Genomic DNA, 25,495 nt, shown 5'->3' with positions numbered 1-25,495 from the left:
GGGGCGGGACTTGAAAAATTATGCTAAAGTTTATCTGGAAAAATAAGCCTATGAGATTTACCAGATGAATTCTGAAAAAGAATAATGATGGGGCGCCTGAGTGGCTCTGTTAGTTGAGTGGTCTGCCTTCGGCTCAGGTCATGATCCCAGGGTCCTGGGATCAGCCCACATCAGCTTCCTGCTCCGCAGGGAGTCTTCTTGTCCCTCTCCCTCTGCTGCTCCCCCTGCTTGTGCTCTCTCTCTTTCTCTCTGTCAAATAAATAAATAAAATCTTAAGAAAAAAAAAGAATAATAGTAGAAGATATAGAGATCTATCAGATATTAAAGTGTATTCTAAAGCTACTTAAATTAAAATAGTTTGCTAAACAAATATAGAGATAAGTGGAACAAAAGAGCCTAGAAATAGATCTAAATACATAAAATTCAGAATATGGTAAAGTCAGGATTTCAAATCTGTCATTATTAGTTATTTAATAAGTGGTGTTGGAGTATCCACTTTCCCAGGTTTTTGTATGTATATATGTGTGTATGTATATACATGTAAATACATATGTATATATATTCTCTTTGTCATATTCCAAGTGAACCAAGGATATAACCATAAAACACCATAAACCTATTAGAAGAAAGTATATGTGGATATTAAAAAAAATGTAGTAAAAAAGGTATTTTTAAGCAGGACAACAATAGAGCCATTTTCCTTTTGGAAAATTTTGCTAAATCTGATTTCATAAAAACTAAAATTTATCTATGGCAAAAATAAAATAAACACATGTGAGACTGGGAAAATATTTATAACTTAGCAGACAGGGTTTGTTATATTGTTTTTAACTTTTCTATATCCTTTGCTTTAGTACGTCTATGATAAACAGCTGGATTCTTTTGTGTTCTTTTTTTTAAGTTTATTTATTTATTTAAGTAATCTCTGCACCCAACATGGGGCTTGAACTCGTGACCTCAACATCAGGAGTCGCATGCTCTTCCGACTGAGCGAGCCAGGAGACCTGGATTTTTTTTTTTTTTTTATGCTTAATAAATAGAATTTATCTTTATTTTTTAATTAAGTTTTTTATTTTGATTCCAGTTAGAATCTATCTTTAACTAGGTGAATTTGATCCATTTAAAGTAGATTTTATCTATTAAGCATAAAGAAAAAAGAATGAAATTTGATCCATTTCCATTTGTTTGGATCCCATATACATTTATTTTGTATTTTTACCTTACATCTTTTATTTTACTTCTTTTCCTTCCTTTCTTTCATTCATATGAAATCACTTTTGGATCACTCTGTTTCCATACCTTAAACTCTGTACATAGAATCCTTTCCACGCTCGAGTCCCATCAGAGACTTTTCCCAGAGTCAAATTGAGGCTCTTGACCTGTGTTGATATTGAGCATTGTGCAGACCAATTGCTGAGCCAGCTGGTGGTGCTTTGGCTTAGGTGATGCTCTCTGTGTCTGTCTTCCTACCTCCTAGATATGTCCCCGCAGATAGTCCACAGCCCTGGACGGTGGTCAGCAGAAGCATCTCCACCATCACTCGTACTGGCTGAAGCCCTTCTTTAGTTCCCAGCATTCAGGTGGTCAGTCCGGCTTCCTTACCTCTCCTTGCAAGGGAGACCTGTATTCCTCTTGCCCTTCAGGGATTGAATTTTTGGTTGCTTTTGCCTGTTTTAGACCCAGGGCTCAGCATGACAGAGGCTTTGGCCTAACCACTCTGCTCTGAATTTCTGCTACATTTCTGATCCAAAGTGTGTTTATTTTTGAGTCAACCACGTTCTTTAAATATACATAGAGATCTGTGTTTGCAGACGAGGAGGAGTTCAAAGCTGAACTCATAATGCCATATTGATCAAAATTTTACTTACAGCAATTTATAATAGCAAAAACCTGAGGTCTGGTTTAATAAATTGGGTACATTCAGTTATCCAAAAGAGGTTTATGCCTATTTTCAGGGAAAATGGCTAAAATGTATCATAAATTGGAAAACAAGTTGTGAAGAATGAGTTTATTAATTCTGTTTGTGTTTAAAGCAAAAAGGTACATAGGTTGTATACTTTCATAAGCATATTAAGTTTCTGGTAATATTTATTTATTTATTTATTTATTTATTTATTTATTTATTTTTAAAGATTTTATTTATTCATTTGAGACACAAAGATACAGAGAGAGAGACAGAGAACATGAGGAGGGGGAGAGCCAGAGGGAGAAGCAGGCTCCCTGCTGAGCCAGGAGCCTGATGTGGGGCTCGATGCCAGGACCCTGGGATCATGACCTGAGCTGGAGGCAGACACTTAACCATCTGAGCCACCCAGGCACCCTAAGTTTCTGGTAATATTTAATATGGGACGTTTTTATTGTTAACATTGGTTATGTCTGGATTTTGTAACTAGGAAGCCAGTGGTGTGTTAGTCTCTCTTTTCATCCCTTGGATATTCCTCCTCTCTTTGGACACTGGCAGTTTTTATAATAAAAAAATAAAAAGAGGAAGCAACAACAGCAACTCCCTTCTTCCATCATAACTGCATTACTCTAATTAATGTTATGGCTTAATACATTTTTGTGCCTCCATAATCTGTGTGTACTTAAGGAACACAAAGTATGTTAATGATACATTCTACTGCAACGTGGTATCTTCATTAATAGTTTATCTGTTTCCTAATATAAATAGCAATAGTATTAAATAACCAATCCAATATTATACAATTATGTAAAATGTTAACATTCATTTTTAGGAAAAACTAGGCCAATGCATAGGATTCATATCGCTGAGGATTAACAAGCCAGGTTTACTTTGCACTGTAGAGTGTTATTTTTTTAGGGAATTGATTTTTCATATAAAATGTTCAGCCTTTGGGTTAGTCCCTTGTCTTATTAATGACATTGGCTTTCTGAAATCCAAAGGTAAGTGCCCAAAGCTTTTCTAAAAAAAGATAAACTTTCCTTTCCTTAAACTACATCATTTTTCCTTCATGGGGCATGTGGCTTTAACACTTATGCTATGGTACTAATGTACAGAGTGTCTAAATTTTTTGATTTGTATATTACCTTGGTGCCTCCGCTAGGTAATTTACAGGGATTTATCTCTCCTTTCTATTTAAAAATATCTAAATAATGCCATATCTGAAAATTTATTCTAATGAAATAATTAAAAATGCAGAGTTTAAACGAAAATATGTTGCAGTAATATCTGTGATAGTGAAGGTATGAAATAACCCAAATGTTCAAAAATAGGGAATTGAATATAAATCATTGTAAATATTTAATGTAATACTATTCATACATTAAAAATAAAATTATAGAAAAATATGTATTGACATGGAGAGATGTTTACAATAAATAACGTTAAATGAAAAAAATGGAATATATCATATGATCCTATTTTTGTAAAAATGTACATATGTGATTATATACATGCATAGAAAATGCGAACGTTTAAATGTTCACAAATGTCAACTGTGGTTATCTCTAAGCAGTGCGATTACAGGAGAGTTTTATTTTGTTCTCTTTACTTCTCTGCATTTATTATATTGAGCATGTTTTCATGCATAATAAGATAATCAGTAAAAGGTATTAAAATATACTTCTGTTCTATATCATGTTGTGAAAGTTAAATGTCGTACTATTCTTCCCCTTAGAAGGTAATTACTCCTCTGTATTCATCCAACTGTCTTGAGCCACAAATTGGTTTAGCTGGAAGTGCTTGGTAGCTAGACATTCTCACTCAGGTCAGCAAAGGCAAAGCTGTAAAGAGCCGTATTTAGTTCATTCCCCTTGCCACACATCCCTCAGGATACAATTTGAACTTGCTAAAAGATGGGTTGAAGATGACGGAAAGGCAGATTTCAGTTGACTTTATTCTTCCACTGTAGCTAACCTTGTTATCCCACCTAAGATTTTCAGAGTCATTTCACTCCGAATATTAATACTTCACCACTGTCATGAAATTCCTGTGAATACCTACTAAAAGCAATCAATAATAAAAAAATAAATAAAAGAACAGTACCACTCCTAAATGTTCTGGTTCATCTCAGCAGTGATAGAGCTCATTGCTTTCCATAAAAAGTAACTGCTAAGAAGAAAAGAAAAAAACAAAAACTATTCCTCATAAAATCTTGAACTAGTTTAGTTGAATTACTGTAAATGCACAGAGAGGTCAGCCCTTCATTGCTAGGCACGTGGGATGGCCATTCTTTCTACTCTGAGGGAAGATCTTCCCGAGCTCCTCAAATCCACAGCCAGGAGTAGTTGCCTTTTTTTTTTTTTTTTTTTTTTTATTTATTTATTTGACAGAGAGAGAGACAGCGAGAGAGGGAACACAAGCAGGAGGAGTGGGAGAGGGAGAAGCAGGCTTCCTGCAGAGCAGGGAACCCCGTGCGGGGCTCGATCCCAGGACCCTGAAATCATGACCTGAGCCGAAGGCAGACACTTAACGACTGAGCCACCCAGGCGCCCCCAGGAGTAGTTGCTTGAAGCCTGCGTACATTATTTTTGATGTCCTTCAAACTTAATTATTTTACCTAAGAACGCAAAATGTTAGCATTAAGTGTCACTTAAAAATACTGTTCAGTGTCTTTAAAAAGGTAAAACAGTACCCTCTTTTCACTTCCTTACTTTATACTTAAAATATCAGAAAACTGAGCTCTTAATTTTGGATCAGTAATTTTTGAGGGGAGGAAAATTTTGGATTTTGAGGGGTGAAACAGAAAGGAACATATTAGATAATGGAACTGTGCAAGATTATAAAGCTTTTAAAAATTTCATTGTCTTTGCTTTAGTTGGTTAATTAGTTAAAAATATATTCATGAGAGGGCGCCTGGGTGGCTCAGTCGTTGTGTCTGCCTTCGGCCCAGGTCATGATCCCAGGGTCGTGGGATCGAGCCCCACATCGGGCTCTCTGCTCCGCGGGAAGCCTGCTTCTCCCTCTCCCACTCCCCCTGCTTGTGTTCCTGCTCTCGCTATCTCTCTCTCTGTCAAATAAATAAATAAATAAAATCTTTAAAAAAATATATATATATATATTTATGAGAAACAGAACTTCTAGTAATGTCTTGATTTTGCATCATTTACGTCCTCCCTCATTCAATTGTTCTCATTCAACAAAAATGAGAAAACATTTAGTGTGTAATCGCAGTTGAAAATTTAAAAATATTTTCTTTTTTTTTCGAATATCTGGGTATTTTTTGTGTTTGGTTCTGAAAACTTTTGATAATATTTTTAGGTTACATGGTGCTTGAATATATCAATTTAGCTATAACTTTGGAGGTTACATTTTTATGTTTTTTTGCTCTGGAAGAAGCAGTATCATTTCGCTCCAGGAATTTTGGTGGGTAGCTTGATGATATGGCACTAGAAATAATAGGACAAGCAAAACAGCCTGGTTTGACAGAGGAGCCCATTTTAACTTTTGTTGGTATTCACTAGGGTTTTTCACATAAATACATGTGAATAACTTTTTTAAATGTCCAATACTTACAAAAGCAGTTTTGAGGCTTTAAAGTGTTAGCTCTCACTTACATATCCTGAAATAGCCTCCTGAGATGGCTTGCTAATTCCTAGAGTAGTTCCCTGCCTCACACTCTTGTCAGTTTAGGAAAGAAAAAAAAAAAATCCATCCTGATAACACAAGCCCATAAAATGCTCTCCTCATATCACTCTCCAGTACCATCTTCTGCCTTGGGAGGCTGGACTCAGGAGCAGGGTTCATTGCCCTGCTCCTGCTGTATGGCACACATCCCCTAAATGGTCTGCCCCCCATCTCTTGACCCCTCCACCCCTACTCTCCACCCCCACAGAGGGATCTTTCTAGAACATTAATCTGATTTCTCAGCTTAAAACACTTTGGTGGTTCCCCTGACAGCACAATTGTGTTTCTCAAAACAATATCTGAGAATTTCTGGAAAAAATTGAAATGTTATTCCTTTTTTATAATCATCATAATAAAAAAAGCAACCAGCAATACCTTTCCTCAAAATGGATAACTTGGAGCTGAGAACAGTGCTTGGGTTCATGCTTCTTTAGCATTGATGCCAAATCTTGTACTTTCTTTTTTTTTTTTCTTTCTATAATATTTCTTTTATTTTCTTTATTGTAGTATGATTGACATATAACATTAGTTGCAGATATACAATATAATAATTTGATATTTGTATATACTGAAAAACTATCACAGTAAGTCTAGTTGTACTTTCTGACAAAGCATGTGCTTCTCAGATCAATCCACGACTTGGAGCCATGGTCTCAGAGGCATTTTCCTTTTGAGGAGACTCAGACATTACTTACTTGTGAGAAACAATTGCCCATAGGACAGAGTCCAGATTTCCCAGTGTGGATGAAAGGCCGTTTGTGATCTGCCTTTTACTATTTCTCCCCCTGGATCTCCTTCACATTGTCCCCAGCCCCTGAGTGACAAGCGGCCCCTAAATGAGCTGGGCCATCTCAAGCATTTGCCTTTCACTTGCTTAAGTACTTTTTTTTTTTTTTTGCCAGTGATCATTCCTTCCCCTCCTATCTTGAACGCATACTCCTCCGTAAACTCAGCTTTTCTTGAAGACCCCAACCCCAGGTGCAATGAAAAACTTATATTGTGTCTGCAGTTATTAATCACACGGGGAATCATGCCATCAATAAGCTACCCCAAAATTTAGTGGCCTAAAACGACCTTTGCTATCACACAATTTTGGTGGGTCAGGGATCTGGCTGTGCCTGAGCCTGGGTTCTCTAGCTCTGAGTGCTTCCTAGTAACTCCCGTAGTTGTTGGCACGATTCACTTCCTCACTGGTGTTTGGACTGAGGCCTCAGATCCTTGTGACCTGTTGCCTGGGGGCCTGCCTTAGGCCATGGTCTTAAAACATGACAGTTTGCTTCATCCTAGAAAGCAAGAGAGGGCAAGAGAGAGAGAGCAGGAGTCACAGTCTTCTGTAACCTAGTCACAGAAGTGGCATGCCCTAATTGTTGCATTCTGTTCATTAGAAGCAAGGCGCTAGGTCCAGTCCACGCTTGCGGGTAGGGGATCCCATGCTGGGAGGTGGGGATTACTGGGGACAGGCCCAGGTGGGGAGCCAGGGGTTGGATGGGAGGGCTCTCTCACTCTCATGTCCCTGCCTCTCGTGGGGCAGGCATCTTGGTGCCATGACTGGATTTCCAAGGTTAAATGAGAGGTATAGTTTAAATAATCTGGCTCTTAAATGCCCTTCGAAAGTCAACTCCCTCACCCAATCTTCAGCTGAAGACACAATGGTCTATTTTAGCGCTGGAAGAAGATCTCTGTTGGACTTACTAAGAAAAGGTGAAAAAGCTCACCAAAGCAGAGCATTCTTGAGATTACCAAATGTAATCTTGACTATGCAATTTTAGGTTTATGTCCTGATTTTAACTTCTAACCCAGAGTAAGATAAGAGTTCTCTGTATTTGCAAATCTTAGCACCTATAAAACTATTGCACTTACTTGCCTCTCTCTGAGCCGGGAGCTGCATGACAGCTTGGTCCATGCCGAATTCATTTCTAATGCTAGCACTTTGCCTGGCACTTACGTTCTCCATATTCTTTTAAAATATATGTGCTAACTTGACATATTTTCCTGTTTTTTTTTTTTTTTTTAAATACATTCAGTACTGAATTTACTAAGCATATCTGATAGAGTTTTCAGAGTTGAGACTTTGACAGGTCTTTGTCTGGCATAAATGCTTCAAAAGTGTGACCTGGGGCTACAGTACCTGTGTTATTTTGCTAGTTATTTAGAGCATTAGCACTTTTGCCCTTGAATCAAAGTTCTCTACTTTTCCTCCACGGTTTCCAAATATTTTGTCCTTTTGAGTCAAGGGAATTGCCCTGATTTTATGATGACATTTGGGTACGATATTTAAACTGTTAAAAGTTATAAAAACGACCCTTTGGTATTAAATGTAATAAATGGCTCTGAATTGAATACATGCACAGATTCTCTTATATGAGCTTTGTGAGCCCAAACTTTTCCAGTTACATATTCTCATTGTAATTGGATTCTATGACATTCTCTCATCCACTATGAGTATGCCAGGCATTGAAAATTCCTCCTGGCTCGGTGTTGATGTATATGTTGCGTCTTTTGAAGTTTGGGGTTTCATCTCTAGCTAGTGTATGGCACTTGTACTACTGTGGGTCCTACCCAATCCTAAGAAGCAGGGATGGCTCTGTAAGAAAAGAAAACAAAACAGAGCTGGTTTCATCCGCAAGAAATTTATTGCAACCCTCAAAGAAAGGGGCAGAGACGTGGTTTCTAGAACCAACCTGTCCTTGCTCAGCCTCACCTTTACCAAAAATATTGTCTTGTCTTTACTCATGGATACTCTGCACTGGGTTTATTTGTCCTGGCTTGTATTTTTCTTTGTAATTCTATAATACTGTGCTTGCATGTCTTAGACTATAAATCCCTCAATGTCAGAGGTTATTCTCTTCCTTCTTCTTCCCTTTTGATGCCTTTGGTCTTTTCCCCCATTTTATACCCACTCTAACACCACCCCAGAAATGGCAGCCAGCACATAGGAGGTCTGGTCGAGATTTATGGATGATGTGTTAGAGTAGACTAGGGATGAGGGGCTGGGACATGTGAGAGACTTGTAGTGAGGGATGAATGTGAGTTCCACAAGGCTTCGAAACAACACTGAGTTAACTCTGCATGGGCCAGGATGGGTGCCAGGCTCTCCTTCAATGCCCCGGAGTATGTTACTGCCATGAAATTGTACTGTAATATTTTCTAGTTGTGAGTCATTCACAGTTTAATATGCTTCTAGTTCTGGTTTGACTTTTCCCCCAGGAAGAGGCTAAAATCTCTTCATTATAATATAGACAGTGTACTGCACTTTGAATACAAATTTATCCATGTTCAGAGTAATTTTTCTTGTGATTGTCTCTACCCTGGAGAAGTGCCTTTAATGAATTACATACAAATTGTGTAATTTAAGAAGTTAATTTGGTTTTCTGGTTACACAGGACTAAAAACAGCCCTTGTAGAAAGAGATGATTTCTCATCAGGGACCAGCAGCAGAAGCACTAAATTGATCCATGGTGGTGTGAGATATCTTCAGAAGGCTATCATGAAGTTGGATATTGAGCAGGTAATTGTGTATGCTGGTTGTTAAACAAAAAATGCGACTATGCTTTTTTCTAACCAATTAAAGCAGGTGGTTTTTTTTTGTTTTTTTTTTTTTTTATGGCTTTTAACATTTCTTCCTGTTGGAAATACCTATTTAGTGTGTATTCTGCTGGCATATCCTTCAGGAGAGGTGTGCCGGCTCTTTCCCGTAGCATCATGTTTATGGGTAATCAGGGGCTTTTTCCATGCAGGCATGTCAAGGTAGCAAATTTACAAAATCACCTTTGGATATGTTGCCTTTTAACAATTGTGATGGTTTGTTTGTTTGTTTGTTTGTTTTGCCAATGGCTACCACATTGCTGCTACTTTCCAGACAGTTTCGGGGGACCGTGTTGTAATACAGGAGTGTTAAATTGATCCTCTTACTGTAACTGCAATCATACACTCATATTGCCACTGACATATTCTTAAGGAAAAGATGATCTGAGTCATGCTTTTCTTATGTCACACTTTATTGTGTCCAGTCTGCCACCATTTGAAAACTGCCAAGGCAGTGTGGAAGATGACATTTCCCAGAGGGGTAAAAAAAATCAGCTGAACTCCCTATCTGCTTCTGGTACATGAAAAACATAGCAGTGCTAACTTGACATTGTCAGTTTCCAATGTGTCTTCTTTGCTTCCGTGTCTCTTCGGCATCATGATGGATGCAAAGAAAAGAGCATAGGACCTAGAATCAGATGACTTGTGATGTGTTCCAGCTTATTTATTCAATGTCTACGAGCCTCAGTTTTCTCATTTTTAAATTAGTGTTATAATAGTAATCCTGGCTTTTCAGAGAGGCATAACGAAGACGAAGGGAGTCAAGACAAAAGCTTTTCTGTAATCTATAAAATACTGTGCAACTCCTAAGTATTATCTCTGCTTGTGTTAGTGGAGGCAAGGAGGGAACATTTAGCGTGAATTTGAACAATCTGTTATTTCTTACACGGGGAAATGTTATAGAGGACTGAGAAGGCGGACAATACAGAGAATGCAAGATAAATTGTTACTATAATCTTGTAACTCAAGTCAGGAAAAGATCTTACACCTGGGAACTCTGACAGCATGTTTTTCTCCTATGCAAATACAGTTAAGGTTTCTAAAAAATCTTTCAGGTTGACGGCATGATGTATTATTAGAAATTTGATTAGGAGGGAGCTATCCTCACTCGGAGGTAGAGAGGTTTCTGTGTATCAATCAGTTGGCAGGGTGTCTATTTGCCATTTGAAAATATTATGATCTGTTACTGCCAAACTAATTTTCTGTTTTGCTTTTCAGTATAGGATGGTAAAAGAAGCCCTTCACGAGCGTGCCAACCTACTAGAAATTGCTCCCCATTTATCAGCTCCGTTGCCCATAATGCTTCCAATTTACAAGTAAGCCTTTTGATATCATCTCTATACTATTTGCTTAACTGAGGTCAATAGAACAACACCATTTTAATGGAAATAGTCCCTCAATGTGTATTTCTTAATGTACTTTTAATTGGTCCTAATCTTTAATCCTTTTCAAATGTTTGCCTTTGTTGTGTTTAAAAGTGTGGCTTTTCCTGAATTACCCTTTTCTGACCCACCTCTAAGGGCTAGATATTGAAGGCTGAGGAGGTTGTATTCTGTGTTTATAATTAGTAGTTTCTAACCCCAGTTTACCGAGAGTCTTTAGAAGAGCAACGGCATTTGGCCTGGGAACAGAAGAGGGTCGGTCATTGGCAAACAAAAATGCATAGTCAAAAAGTATCCTGCTGCAAAATCTGAATCTAACATGTACCAACTCCAAGCCTAAACCATTTTGGCTCATTTTAAATTTCCAAATTAACCAAAACTGAAGTTTGGTTTAGAGGTGTCAGATTATAAATTATAAAACCCAATTTTCCTGATGTTGTTAGAGCTGTCCATGAACTTGCCTTAAGTTGGAATACAGGTAATATGAAACAGTGGTTTATGCAACTGCTAGCCACATGAGAGTTGTGAGTGCCTAGAAACAGATTTTATCATTTTTGTCTGTATTTTGTCGTAGATGGCTTAGGACATCGTGAACCAGTGAATCCCTACCCTGGGTGCACATGAGGGTCACCCAGGCCCCCAACCTTCGTCCACTTAAATCAGTCTAGATATGTGAGGCCCAGGTATCTGTATTTACGGTTGGTGCTCCCCAGAGAATTCCCATACGTGGCCAGGTCAAGAAGCACTGCTTTAAAGATGATTCATTTAAAGTCTCACTGATTCATTTACTTATATAATTCAGCTCAGTTGGTGTCAAAAACAGTCATGCAGTTCCTCCTGTTTCTTTTGCAGTAAGTACACTTCTAGATATACATAGCTTTTCTTAAATGAAAAGTATGTTGTAACTTGAAGTGGCATTCTACAGTGTTCTGCTCTGTGTCTCAAGAAACCTTTCCCCTATTTATGCTGTAGGTGGTGGCAGCTACCTTACTACTGGGTGGGAATCAAGCTATATGATCTGGTTGCAGGAAGTAATTGCCTGAAAAGCAGTTATGTCCTGAGCAAATCGAGAGCCCTTGAACATTTCCCAATGCTCCAGAAGGACAAACTGGTGGGAGCAATTGTCTACTATGACGGTATGTGGTTTTTCTTTTTATAGGATACTTTTCTCTTACTCATGACCCTTTTAGTATGTTCCTAATGAGATAGTTTTGCATTCTTAATTTTAATGCTGATCTTAGACAACACACAAACACGTGTGCACACACACAAACACACTCACCATTTTGTCTAATACTAGCTGAAGAACTACCTATGGCATTTTGCTTTTAATATTGTTTGTTTTTGCATATTCTTTTTCTTCTTTCATTTCTACTTGTGTCTCATGGTTGGTTTGGTTCATTTTCCATCATTATGAATCTGGACCCCACCCACATGCCATTTAATTTGTTATGTGTTTGCCAGTGAATACTTGCCTTATGAATATATTATAATGTTGAAAGCAGCTGAGGATCTGTTAGGTGTTCTAGATGAAACCTCTATTTTCAAGGGGTTATAAACCTAGGGAAAAATGCCCCCTGGGCTGAAATTGACATGTTTGTATTTTGCACAGGACACAATTCTTGAACATATAATTTATGTGATGAAGGTAGATGAATGAACATTGCATCTGTGAAGCCAAAGCCCCGGTTTTTATTGCTTATTTTATTGTTGTTAGATGTTTTCTAACAGTAACATTATCTAATATCCATTTGCCATGTGTTCCATGTTCATTCTTTGTGTGTGTGGGTGGGTGTGGGTGTATGTGAACAATATACTTTTACCTAAACACTTTTATTTGAAGGAACTAACCACTTAATATATCTCCAGATGGACCACAGTACAATACAAGACAAAATAGGAAAAGCCATTTGTGAAATTTTACTATACTTTTAAAGGGTGTATGGAATTGGAAAATAGTCCAGGGATGGATGTCCATTTATAAAATAAATAGCTGGACACAGATAATTAACTGTACATGCTCAAAAAGTCTTAGAAATTTTGGACACAAAGGACAGCTTAGGCTCTATAGCTTGGTGGGTTTTTTTTTTTTTTTTAACCCCATTATGTGATCTTTTGTATTTCATGTTAGATGTTAGATATCTAAACTCTTAGCATGAAGAAATGGTTTTTTGGTTTGTTTTCTGTTCTCTCTCTCTCTCTTTTTTTTTTTTTTTGTTTTGGTCAGGAGGCTTTGATATTTATACTTCATATTATGGGATATCCTCAAGGCTACCCCCACCTTTGTTCTTCTTCTCAGTGTTAGATTTCTGAATCAATTGAGCTGTCTGTCATGCTTTCATGTGTGAGTGCAGAATGTATATGCACAGAGGGGGCGACAGGGACAAACTCAAGAAAATGTCCTAGGAGCAACAATATTGGAAAAATGGTAAGGGTCTTAGACAAACATTAAAAGCTAGAAAATTCACAATTTACAGTGCCTTCCCGCATCTAAGCACCACAGGGGGGGCACTTAACTACATTTTTGGTGCCCTTGATTGAGCCTACGTGTTAAAGGACAACCTTAACTGTGAATTTGCTTTCTCCACATCGGACCCTTGATGTTAATCCATTGTAGTTAGTGGGTGATTATATTAAAGAGGTTTTTGGTCCAGGAGGAGTACGAAGGTATTCTGCAAATGGCATTCTGCCCATCCTGACAAGGAAATGTTTGTGCCCTTTGCCTCACATGACTCATTCCGCCTGCATAAACCCTCTCAAATACTTGGTCGTTTTCTTTACCACGTGATGTAGCAAACACTAACTAGTTTTATTTTTTAGCTCGTGCATATCTGAGTCTCCTTGAGAGGACTGTGCGTGGATGTCATAGCTGAATTTGTGGCGTCCTGGTTTTTTGTTGGTCTGATATTGTTAGGAATTATAGATTGTTGTTGATTCTCTATAGAGAAACCAAAGAAAGTCTATGTCACATGTGCAGAAGAAACATTATCCAAGTAGAAGCAAGAGGAAGAAGAATTTCTTTAAAATTGGTTTTCATACCTGTTACAAGTTGCAAAATTATGAGTTTAGCAAGGATTATTGAAAAATACAAAAATCTTTATTTAAAATAATTTCCGTTTGGTATTTGAAGGTTGACTGTAAAAATCGTGTCTTGAAGGGGTGAAAATAATTATATTCTAGTCATTTGAAATATGTATAAGTATGTTTATTTATATTTATATTTTTATCCTTATTCTGAAATGATACAGGTCCAACTATGTCACGCTTGAGGTGAGGCAAAACAAGAACGTCAAACAAAGTGTAGTGTTGGTTTCACAACTGTAGCCACAGATGGAACAACTCCTGTTTTACCCAATGGTGTGCTGAGCAAATTAAATATCAATGAGGGAGTAAGGTAGGAAGGAGCAGATAAGTAGAAACGTATTAGATGTAGTAAGTGTGTGCTCAGAGAAAGGAAGGAATGCCTTATCCCTTGACCAGACAATACCATTATCATCCTGTCACCAAAGTATTTCAAAGAGGAAGAGTTACCTGAACATTTACTATGGCAAATGAGGTCTACACGTTGTAATTTAAGATTTTATTTTATTTTTTTTATTTATTTATTTGAGAGAGAGACACAGCGAGACAGGGAACACAAGCAGGGGGAGTGGGGGAGGGAGAAGCAGGCTTCCCGCGGAGCAGGGAGCCCGACGTGGGGCTCGATCCCAGGACCCTGGGATCATGACCTGAGCTGAAGGCAGACGCTTAACGACTGAGCCACCCAGGCGCCCCTACACGTTGTAATTTATAAGATAAAGCTTTCTTAACAAGAAAAAAATTCTTCTTTATAAACTGAGAATGTAATAAGCTACCCAAATAATTTCAGAACGCGTTTGGGCTGTTTGAAATAACTTTTTTTTTTTTACTTAAAAAATAATTATTGAGGTAAAATTCCCATAACATAAAATTTACCACTTTAAAGTGACCAGAAATAACAATTTTTATAATTCCCAACTTGGGAGAATCTTGATTATTGGTGAAAAAGTGGCACAAGTAAGTACATTGAATTTCTAAATGCAACAAGAAGTTTGGCTATCTAAAAACTCTTATTAGTAATTCATTATACAGTTACTTCAGCATCATTGAAAAGTGACATATAACGGTGTGAAAATACAGTCAGTCTAGTAAACATTGCCATGAACTTAGACCAGTGGCTGAGACAATCTTTAACGTTCCTCAACACTGAGATGTTAAGGCTGTAAGGTGTTTCCTCTGAAGTACAAAATGTACAAGGATCAAAATAGTTTTCTTAATTATTCATAAGAATAGTTTGGCCTATGTAAATAGTGATGGCCATTGCATTTGATTAAGGCAAAATTTATTCCCCCACTAAAGTCAATGAGGGCAATAAAATAAATTCCATATACTTTTAAATGTAGTAATTATAGTGGCTATTATGTGCTTGGCATAGGTATGATCCATTTGCCATCTTTTGTTGTTAAACTGCTGAAAAACAAACTCACACATATGGAGGAATTACTACCATCTTTTTCAGTGCAGACAAAGTAAATGTCAAATTTCTCAGTAAAATTCATGTGAAATGAAAGTTGGGATAGGAAGTGACAGATCAGGTTATATTTTCTCCCGTCTTCTGCCAGAGAAAACATACAGTCAGCTCACCGGTTTTCTGAAGGAGACAATCCTGGTGTTTCCTACCTGTTCCTTGCCATCTGCTACCAGAGAGCCATCAGCTGAATGCTGGCCATGGCATTACCCCTAATAAGGTAGGGAAAATGGTGGCTAGTCCAACTCTCAGCAAGAAGTATTTAAGGCAGACAGGCTTGGGTGTCTTGGCATGCTGGGAGATATGAACTAGCTCTGGAGGGGGGTGCCAGTTTCCTAAGGAACTTATTTTGTCTTCCTCTGTCAACTTGACTTTAATCTTCCAGTTCCCAGAGTATGATCTTGGTGCCATTCTAGTTGGACTCCAGTTATCCAATCCAGTGAACAGAAAATGAGATATAATTAAAAATCGTTAAATATTTAAAACCAGTAAATACCACCATTAAGCTTCTGTAAGATGAAACTGGAGAACAAAATTACAGCTTTAAATTCTTCCTTCTGAGAGTCAAGATACTGACAGAGAGAGATGTCTGTTATTTCATACCCAGTGATGTCCTGAAGTATTCCTTATGCACATATGAAAATAGCTACCTACAGGAAATTACATTAGCTTTCCTAATGTAAATAAAAGTTGGTTATATCCATGTTTCAAAGGGGGACTTAAAGCCCAGGGTTCACTAGAATATTCATTTTTATTCCAGCCTAAAACTCAACAGCATACAAATAGATGAATTCAGCTCGTGAGAGAGCAAAGCCAATTTAATCTCTGGCTCCCCTGAGGTAAATGTAGTTCACGGTCCTGCCCCCACCCCAACCTCAGCTATAATCCCTGGCTCCTGGAGGTAAAAATGCACTGAAGTGAGGAAAATTCTGCAGCAGGATATAATGATCCAAAATGACAGGGACAATAATGACAATGAATTTCATGTCTCCCAGTCATGAGCTGGAGATGCTTGACTAGGCTGACTTATACAATTAAATTGTTACAGGTACAGCAGGGGATGCAGTTAGCTGTGTGCTCTGGGGGGACGTGCCTCTGGCAAAAGGCATATTGTGGAATCCAGACTCTTTTGTTAGGAACAAACTATTACTCCTCGAGGCACGCACCCACAATTGTATACTTTAATAAAAGAAATCCTGGGTTAAAGACAAGTCTTTTAAGGTATTGATTTTATCTATTTTGAAAACTAAAAAAAAAAAAAAAATCAATTACCCAGTAACACAAAGTTGATTTTTTTTTTCTTTTTTGGTCTTATGCTTTTGTTTTTGTTTTTCCTTTGACTTCCTGGAATGTAAGTCAAATCTAAAGATGGTGCCTTTAATCCTCATTTATAATATTTGCAAATACAATTGTTGAACTAATTGGGTGTTATCAACTTTGAATCGGACAGACACATTAACTTCTTCAGAGTAATAGAAATAGGTTGAGTAAATAACCAACTGATGTGGATGTACAAACAAAATAGAGTACCATTATGCAAGTTTGGGCCATGTGCTCCTTAATATAATTTCTTGGAGGGTTGCTACGGTGATCTCTAAAGTGGAGTGTGTGAGCCGTGTGGGGTGCACAGGACCAACCACTAGATGTAGAATGAACAGATTAGAACTTCTACTTGGCTACATTACTATCAAATTCCTTAGAAATGATGGTTTTTACATATGGTTCAAATGTCTATAATATGTAAGTACAAGGATTTATATATGTATGTGTGTGTGTATATATATATATGTACATACAATAGTGCAGGTGTGCAATTTATCAATAATTACATATTGAGGTTATATGCTGACATTTACTTTACTTTTGGGACACTAGACTTAATTTTTCTTTTTTGAACTACTGGGTTAGTAATTTGTCATCATTTTATGTCTTTGATAACAGACTAATTTGAATGTTTTCAAGATAGGTGTATTCGGCTAGAGGAAAAATTCCCCTGAAAGAAAAAACATCACCAAACCCATTCCTTCATTTCTCAAGGCCCAATTTCTGTGAACTTTGATTGAGGGGGTCTAAAAACTATCGACAAAGAGGGAGTATTGTCTTGGGGACCTCAACATTATCAAAATTTGGCATGATACATTAAAACTTTGTTTATTGTTTTTATTTTTATTTTCCATCTTAAAATAAAAATATCATAAATTCATTTTAAAATGTAAAATAGTTGTATTTGCCAATAATTCTCCAGGCTCCTAACCCTTTTTTAGATCCTTATTGTTGTACACACTGAGGTATAAAATTATGTAAATATTGATGCATATAAAAGAATACATTTAGCGTATATATAAAGACCCTGGAATCCGAAGGCGACCTTAAAATTGAGAACCAATACATTGAGGCTATTTGTGACTTCAAATTGTGAATATTCCCCATTTCATCCTCTTCACTCTTTCCTAGAAATTACTATTATGAATTTTATTATTAGAGTTTCTTCTCTTCCTTTTTTATCTTATGTAAATATATTTGAAAACAACCTATTGGTTAGTTTTGTTTTTAAACGTTGTAAAAGTATAATATGATGTGTTATATAAATCAATATAAAAACTTTGGAAAACAAACACTTCTAATAAAGTTAAGCATACACATACCTTGTGAGTCAGTAATTTTGCTACTAAATATATACCCCAGAGAAACTCTGACACCTGTCCACTGGGAAATAAGTACAGAAAAGTGCATTGCAACACAGGGTATAATTTCAAAAAGGGAAATAATTCAAATATTCACTTGTCTCTGGATGCTTTGCAATCATACTTGAAAAGTGCTTTCCAAAGTGCTGTAGTGTAGTTAAAACAATCAGCAACATGGAAGTACGTGACTTAGGCTTACAAACTTTATTGAGTTTTGAGCCCCACATTACACATCTATGAATTTAGGCCTTTAATACCTCACTCACAGTGTATTTTGAGATTTAAATGATTTAATAAATGTAACATAACTTAATAAGCATAAAACAATATTTAAATATTAATTGTTTTATTTGGGTCGATTTTATGGATATTCTATATAGTCCACTAAATTTCTACTTTTCCCATGTTACGAAACGAAGCATCAGTTCTACCTAGTCTCTTTATATATATAAAATTTGTGGAGTCTTCCAGAAAAAAAATTTGCAAAACATTCTGAGGAGTAAGGAAAATTTTATGCATATAGCTATGCTCCAGTTAAGCATATGATCTCTGAAACTGAAGGGTTAAAAGTACATTTTAAAAGAACTTACTCTAAAATTATCTACCTCTTAGACATTGATCTAGAACATATTTAATGTTTCTTCTTGTGCATATGTAGTTTACACTTAAAAGTTAAGTGAATAATCTTTATCTTGATTTTCTGCTGTCGTCTTTTCCATTGTATTTTTCCTCTTGTTTTCTGTGAGTTAGGTTAGTGAAACTGACATCATTGCTCATATAGTAGGCATCTTTTTTTGCCCCTGAATTCTGCCTTTTTGCTCTTCAGTGTATCTGGATACCAACTAATGCTAAATGAAGTTTGACATGTACCCCTAAGAAACAAAAGTTATAAATTGTGGCTTCAAAGGAAACCTTGAATAAATAGGACACATTTGTGTCCACCCAGGCTAACATCTAACATATGCTTTAGCTTCCTGATGATGAGACAGAGCAAAATAGCCCCTAGGAAAGTTTGCAGTGGTTTATTGCTCACTTGACCAGCGCATATTAAATACCAAGCTTTCATCCCCTTATAATTAGTTTTTAAGAAAATCAAAAGCACACAAAAGTAGATTTGATCAGGTGTAGCATACTGAGATAGCAGTAGTCATCCGTATTCTACCCTGTATATACAAGCTTAAAAACAGTCAAAATAGTAGGATATATATGCATATAAGTTGTTTGAGCAGATAGTTCTGGTGGGTTCACAGCAAGCTATCTGCCTCACACTCTGTTGCTCAACTGACCCATTGTCTTTTAAATTGAAATATAGTTGACACACAATGTTACAGTTAGTTCAGGTGTATCCCAGTTGACTTTAAAAAAGATGATACAGGATCAAAGGCAAAAGCTATTGTATCAAAAATCTCCATGCCCTCTTGCTTCCAGTTTACTCATCCATCCATCCATCCACCCACCCATCCATTTATTTATTTATTTATTTATTTATTTATTGGACTTCTACTATTTTCCAGACATTGTTCCTGGCATTAGGGTCAAATGCATTAAAGACAAGAGTTCTGAGATTTCAGGTTTTCAGAGAGTTCAGTGCATATATGCCAGATATTGTGCCCAACACATGGTCCCTACGGCCAATAGTGTTTTACATTTGTGTAGCAGAGTATGGTTTTCAAAACATTTTTTTTTTTTCTCATAAATGATCTTGGTTGACCCAGCTCAGTATATATGCTGGAATGGGATATTCTGGTCCCTCCCCATTTTACAGGGGAAAGGGAATCATAGAAAAATATCTGGATCAGTATTTGGACATGTGGGGATGTGAAAGTTTGTTTTGTTTTGTTTGGGCTAAAAAGAAAAAGAACTTTCCAAAATGTAGATTATAACAGTATGGCTTCTTTTAGCTACCATTTGGTTTTAAGTATGTCACAGACTTTAACAAAAAATAGCCCAGTAGTTCAACAAAGTATACACATTTTTATTAAGGGGAAGTTCTAGCATGTAAAAGAATAAAAATGATAAAATGAACTGATTAAGAAACTCATGGCTAAACCTCATCTATATTCTTATATACTCTCTCCTGTCCTCTGGATAACAAATATTTCATCAATGAATATTTTAGTCTGTATCCTTTTTAAAAAAATATTATTGAAGTATAATTGATATACAATGTCATATTAGTTTCGGTGTACAACATATTGATTTAACAATTCTGTACCTTACTCAGTGCTCACTATGGTAAGTGTAGTCACCATCTGTCACATGCAACATTATTGCAATATTATTGACTATATTGCTGTAAGTATAGCATTTTCGCCTCTGCAACTTATTTATTTTATAACCGCAAGTGTCTACCTCTTAAATCCACTGTTAAATACTTTTTCAAAATACAGCCATATCTAAAATGTTTTAAAAATAATTTCTTAATAGCAGATACCCATTCATGTTCACATGTCCCCTGTAGTCTTATAACCTTAATTGGATCCTGATTTAAAAATACACCCATAAAACAAATAAAATCCTCATTAAGGTTCATGTATGCCAATAAAATCCTTTTATAACTGACAGGTTTCCCATCCTTTCCTCTGCTTTCTCCTTCATTTAACAGTACCTCTGTATTTTCTGTACAAGTGGTAGTTAGGCTTATTCCAATAATCTTTTGCTGCATAAGAAACAACACCCGAGCTTAGTGGCTTAAGATATTAATATACTCTCTTGAAGTTCTGAGGAAGGAGGACTCAGCTGACTGTTTCCCACTTGGGATCCTTCATATGGTCAATGAAATGGCCGCTGAGGCAGGAGCTCTAGAAATTTTCTTACTTACATGTCTGGCTCCTGGGCTGAGAGGACTGGACAGCTGGGAGCTGGCCCAGCATCTCTCTGTCACTGTGGCTTTTCCATGTGGCTAGCTTGGACTTTCTCACAGGGTAGTGAGACTTCTTCCATGGTAGCTGGCTGACCACAATGAGCATACCAAGGGACCAAGGCATAAATGCAAGACTTCTTCAGACCTAGCCTTGGAAATCACACAGTGTCACTGTTAAAGTGTTGTTAAAGTGGATCACAGGGACAGCCCAGATTTAAGGGATAGGACACTACAAAAGTAAAAAAAAAAAAAATAGCATAAGTTATTGGTAAGAGGAGGGACATCTTTGGTAAGTAACCACAGGGAGGCTGGTTTTGTCAAAAATACCTGGTAAGTAGTGGTGTGAATTTCCATTACACGTCTTTCTGCTGCTTTTTTTTTTTTTTAATCAGTCATTATAATCACTGTCTAGATCAGTAACAGTATTTCATTAGAGGTTAGGGGGTTACAAAATGATATGTTTCCAGCTGTCTTTCCAACTTCATTTATTAGTGGGATTACTTATAATTTCCCTGCCTTACCCCTTTGCCTACCTTGAGGTACATTTTGTATAAAATGTTGTGATAAAATGGTTGATTCTTTCCACTTATATACTAATTTTCAAAAATAATAAGTTAGTTTTTTAGCGTTCTTCAAATGTGATGAGGTATTTTTGGATTATCAATTAAACTCATGATTTAAATATATATGATATGTGTCAGTCGATTATTCATGCCCAAATTGCCTTACCTCTGGCCTGTGGGCACCTCCTCAGGTTGGCTCCTGAGGCCTTTTATTTTTTTTTAATGGATTTTATTTATTTATTTAACAGAGACAGAGAGAGAGAGCACAGATAGGCAGAGTGGCAGGCAGAAGGAGAGGGAGAAGCAGGCTTCCCGCTGAGCAGGGAGCCTGATGCGGGGCTCGATCCCAGGACCCCGGGATCATGACCTGAGCCAAAGGCAGACACTTAATGACTGAGCCACCCAGACGCCCCTCCTGAGCCCTTTTAATATGCTGTCAATAGTCTATGATGACTTCTGTGCCATCTGCTACAAGATATTTCAGGCTTATCTTGAAGCCTTTCTGCCTGAGACCTGGAAACAACCATGTCTCCAATAAACCTTGACTCCTTCCTGAGAAGTGGTAATTAGAGACCATAATCTATTGGCTTTGGATGTTCCTTGTTATTGACTAGTCATTATTTCTAGGCCTTTCAGTAGAAAGAGTTAAGAAAATTTTTTGTTTGAAGAAGGAAAACATGATGAATTCTTAGACATAGTTTTACTTCAAATTCAGGAGTACCTGGCTTTTATTTAACCTCATCAATCATACCTCCAAAAATATTATTACTGAAACCAGTTTAAGATTTTTTGTTGTTGCAGTTTTATTGTTGTTGCTGCTGTTGTTTGTAGCGTACATGCCAGTGGGGATATAGATACAAATTTCCGTCTTTTAAAGCTACTTGAAATAGTTCCTGTCAGTGTGGTTATACCATCTACTTAGTACAACAAATCAGTTTAATTTTGTTTTAGATTCTTAGGGATCAGGGCACCTGAGTGGCTCATTTGGTTAAGCATCCAACTCTTGATCTCAGCTCAGGTCTTGATCTCAGGGTTGTGAGTTCAAGCCCCATGTTGGCATGAAGCCTACTTAAATTATTAGGGATTTATTTTTTTAAAGCTGTGTTTTTGTTTAATAATTATGTAAAAATACACGGTTTCAAAGTAAAAAATAGAAACAAGGACTGTTCAAATAAGGCTCACTTCTTTCTGTTTCTTCTATCCTATTCCTTTCTTTTTAAAGATTACTTTCTTTCAAAAGAATTTTAGTATATCCATTCATTGTGTGCATGCATATGTATGCACGTGTGTATATGTACATTTGTATTTGTTCCCTCTACCATTTCTTTTTTTTTTTTTTAAGATTTTATTTATTTATTTGAGAGAGAGAGCAGGAGCAAGAGCAGGGGAGGGGCAGAGAGAGAGAGAGAGGGAGAAGCAGACTCCCCACTGAGCTGGAAGCCTGGCCTACCGTGGGGCTCGATCCCAGGACCCTGAGATCATGACCTGAGCCAAAGGCAGACACTCAACTGACTGAGCCAAGCAGGTGCCCCCCTCTCTACCATTTCTTAGCTAAGAATAGTATCTTGCATTTTTCACCTAATGTAGTGAGTATTTAATTCCATAGTAGTATAAAGAAGCACGGAGTTTTGAAAAGGTGAATTTAAAAGCATCTAGGACCCACATTTTGTGGCATTAAGTTTTATACACATGTTATCTCTTAGATCAAAATATACCCATCAGTACAGCCTTAGCCATCAGTAAGCCATATTTTCAAGTTGTTTTTCTTCTGTGAATGAAAAGTGAAATCTTAATTTCCTTGGACACCCAAAACAATAGCACATCCATTAGTTTTATCTGCATGGAGAACTTAAAATTAGGCTGTCTCGAATGCTATCATTATCATTATGTAAAATATGCTCTATTTGTTTAAATTTGTTAAAACCTAGTTCATATCATCTGCTTGTGTTGAATGCCAATCTGTTTGGTCAGACTAAATGTTCATGTTAATTATAGTCTTTTAAGTAAATTGGTCTGTTTTATCCTAAACATGAAATTATATATTTCTCAGTAAAATTTTACTTTTATTTTCTTCATGTTAATGGTACACTTAGAAATACTTAGACATGAAACTAATTAATTGTAGTTTGCAGTTAAGATTTGAAAGTTAAAAGGGTTTTCTGCTTTTGTTTTAGAGACATTAGGAAAACACATGCCCAAGAAATGTAAGCCATAGTTCAATGTGCAGTATATTGAAGCTTTAAGTCGCTATCCAGTGCAATTTTCTCAAGTAATTCTCTTTCAGAAATACAATCCTATAGGTTACATTTGGAAAGAAGGGGAGAAGGAAATAATTGCTCTTGGCATATGGGGAAATAAATAGGCAATAAAAAGCATAATGATTGGTCTTCAGGAACTGATTTTCTTGCTACTTGATTGTATGACAGTGTAATGCCTCTCATATCTGTTGGCAGAGCCCTTAGATGCCCACTGATCTACCCTCTCTAGCATCATTTCCAGCATTCTTTCAAGGGGATTAAGAGTCTTTGCCCAGATAAATGTTTAGAAAAGAGAGAAAAAACCAGCAGTGCAATCCACTTTGGAGTTGCTCTGTGCCCGACATGCAACAGCTTCCTTAGTGTAGTGGAAAGCCAAGCTGGTGTCTAGCCTCGCAACAAACAGCAGTAATAGAAACATTTCTGCAATAAAAAAGTCCCACACTTTAGTTTCAACTACCAATTCTACAGCTAAGCCCTGGTGACATAATATAGAAAAACTGAAAAAAAGCCAATGGTACATAGTTCTTATAAATAAAACTAACACCTTAGGAGATTATATTCTCTGGAACCAAACAGAACACTTATTACAATGTGAATTTCAAATGGGTTTCATTATTACTATTAATACTTACTCATATCACACTTTATATTAGTTAAACACTCCTTAGATCGTTATATCCGCCCACAGAAAATATGAACCACACAACACCTACTTTTCGTTTTAAACTTAGCACTGCACATTAAATACACACACACACACACACACACACGCGTGCGCACACCTGACTTCGCATGCAGCTTGCGTAAGTACTGCTCCTTTACTATCCAAAACCAAAGAGCTATTCTTGCATTCAATGAAAAAATATGACCAATATGTAATTTGCTATCTATTGAAGGCTTTGAGAAGAAAATGATGAAAGAACACAATAAGGAGATGAACAACTATCAGATTAAGAACAAAATCAAACAACTCGTACTTCATATCTTTATGTCAGAGATAATTAATATATAACTCTCAATTAACTTGGGATGGGTAATTCCAAGCCTCTCAGGAAACCAGAAACTCCATATTTTCCAGGAGTTTTAAATCCTTCCACCTTTTAACCTGAGAAATACAACAATGAACACACTTGGTGATTTCATGCAGTTTTACTTTCCTTCACAGAGGACAAAGTTTGAAAGACAACTGAGAAGAGGCTTCAGAAAGTTCTCTCGATAATGTTCTGTGTGCAAAGCCCTGTGAGCTACCTCAAATCTGTTTTGATAAAAGAAGGGGTGTAAATACGTTATTGTTGAAAAAACTAATCTAGTCAGGAGAAATTCACTATTTCTACCCCCTAAAGGGAATAAAATTAACCCAAATTCTCTTTTTCAACAGTAGCCTCTTCAAACAGTATTTTATTATTTATTTTTATTTTTTTAAATATTTTATTTATTTGAGAGAGAGAGAGCGAGTCAGAGAGAGAGCACAAGTGGAGGGGAGTGGCAGAGGGAGAAGCAGACTCCCTGCTGAGCAGGGAGCCCGATTCGGGGCTCGATCCCAGGACCCTGGGATCATGACCTGAGCCGAAGGCAGACGCTTAACCGACTGAGCCACCCAGGCGCCCCTCAAACAGATGGTTTCTTGGGCCAAGTGCTGTAGAGAATTCTTAGAGTTCTTTTACAAAGAGTTAAATTTTAGGGGGGATTTCACTATATATATGAAATTGCCATATAGCTATATAATACTCGCATTTATTAATCAATGCTTCTGAAAAACTTCAGCATTTGGCTTCTGATCTTTCTTTTGGTTAATCTTAATATCTGAGTTGGTGTATGGATTAGATACTCTGTTTGTTTTCATTTGTAATGTTATGTACAATTTGATAGATTTGCTTTAGGACAAAAGAACAAAACTCAAATGTTTCATGAAACAAATATATAAATCCTTAGCAGTGGAAGTTAACACATTCAAAAAAATGTTATACACAAAATTTCCTCTTTCAAGCCCCCACCAACAAAGGCAAAATGTAAAAAAAAAAAAAAAA

General features: G+C 36.8%; 1 protein-coding gene across 2 annotated transcripts in view; it reads left to right on the top strand.

Moving 5' to 3' along the window:
- Positions 1-25,495, top strand: part of GPD2 (glycerol-3-phosphate dehydrogenase 2) — a 145,436-nt gene that overhangs the window by 61,934 nt on the left and 58,007 nt on the right. For both annotated transcript variants that reach the window (XM_032410174.1, XM_032410168.1), the window contains exons 4-6: positions 8,971-9,095; positions 10,391-10,488; positions 11,527-11,690. In XM_032410174.1, coding sequence (XP_032266065.1) covers positions 8,971-9,095; positions 10,391-10,488; positions 11,527-11,690 — 387 coding nt within the window. The remainder of the gene's footprint in view (positions 1-8,970; positions 9,096-10,390; positions 10,489-11,526; positions 11,691-25,495) is intronic.

Source organism: Phoca vitulina, unplaced genomic scaffold, assembly GCF_004348235.1.
Source record: "Phoca vitulina isolate PV1807 unplaced genomic scaffold, GSC_HSeal_1.0 scaffold1, whole genome shotgun sequence".
NCBI classification, from domain to species: Eukaryota; Metazoa; Chordata; class Mammalia; order Carnivora; family Phocidae; genus Phoca; species Phoca vitulina.
The sequence above is the reverse complement of the archived record's forward strand: the minus strand, read 5'-3'. Positions and strand labels throughout refer to the sequence as shown.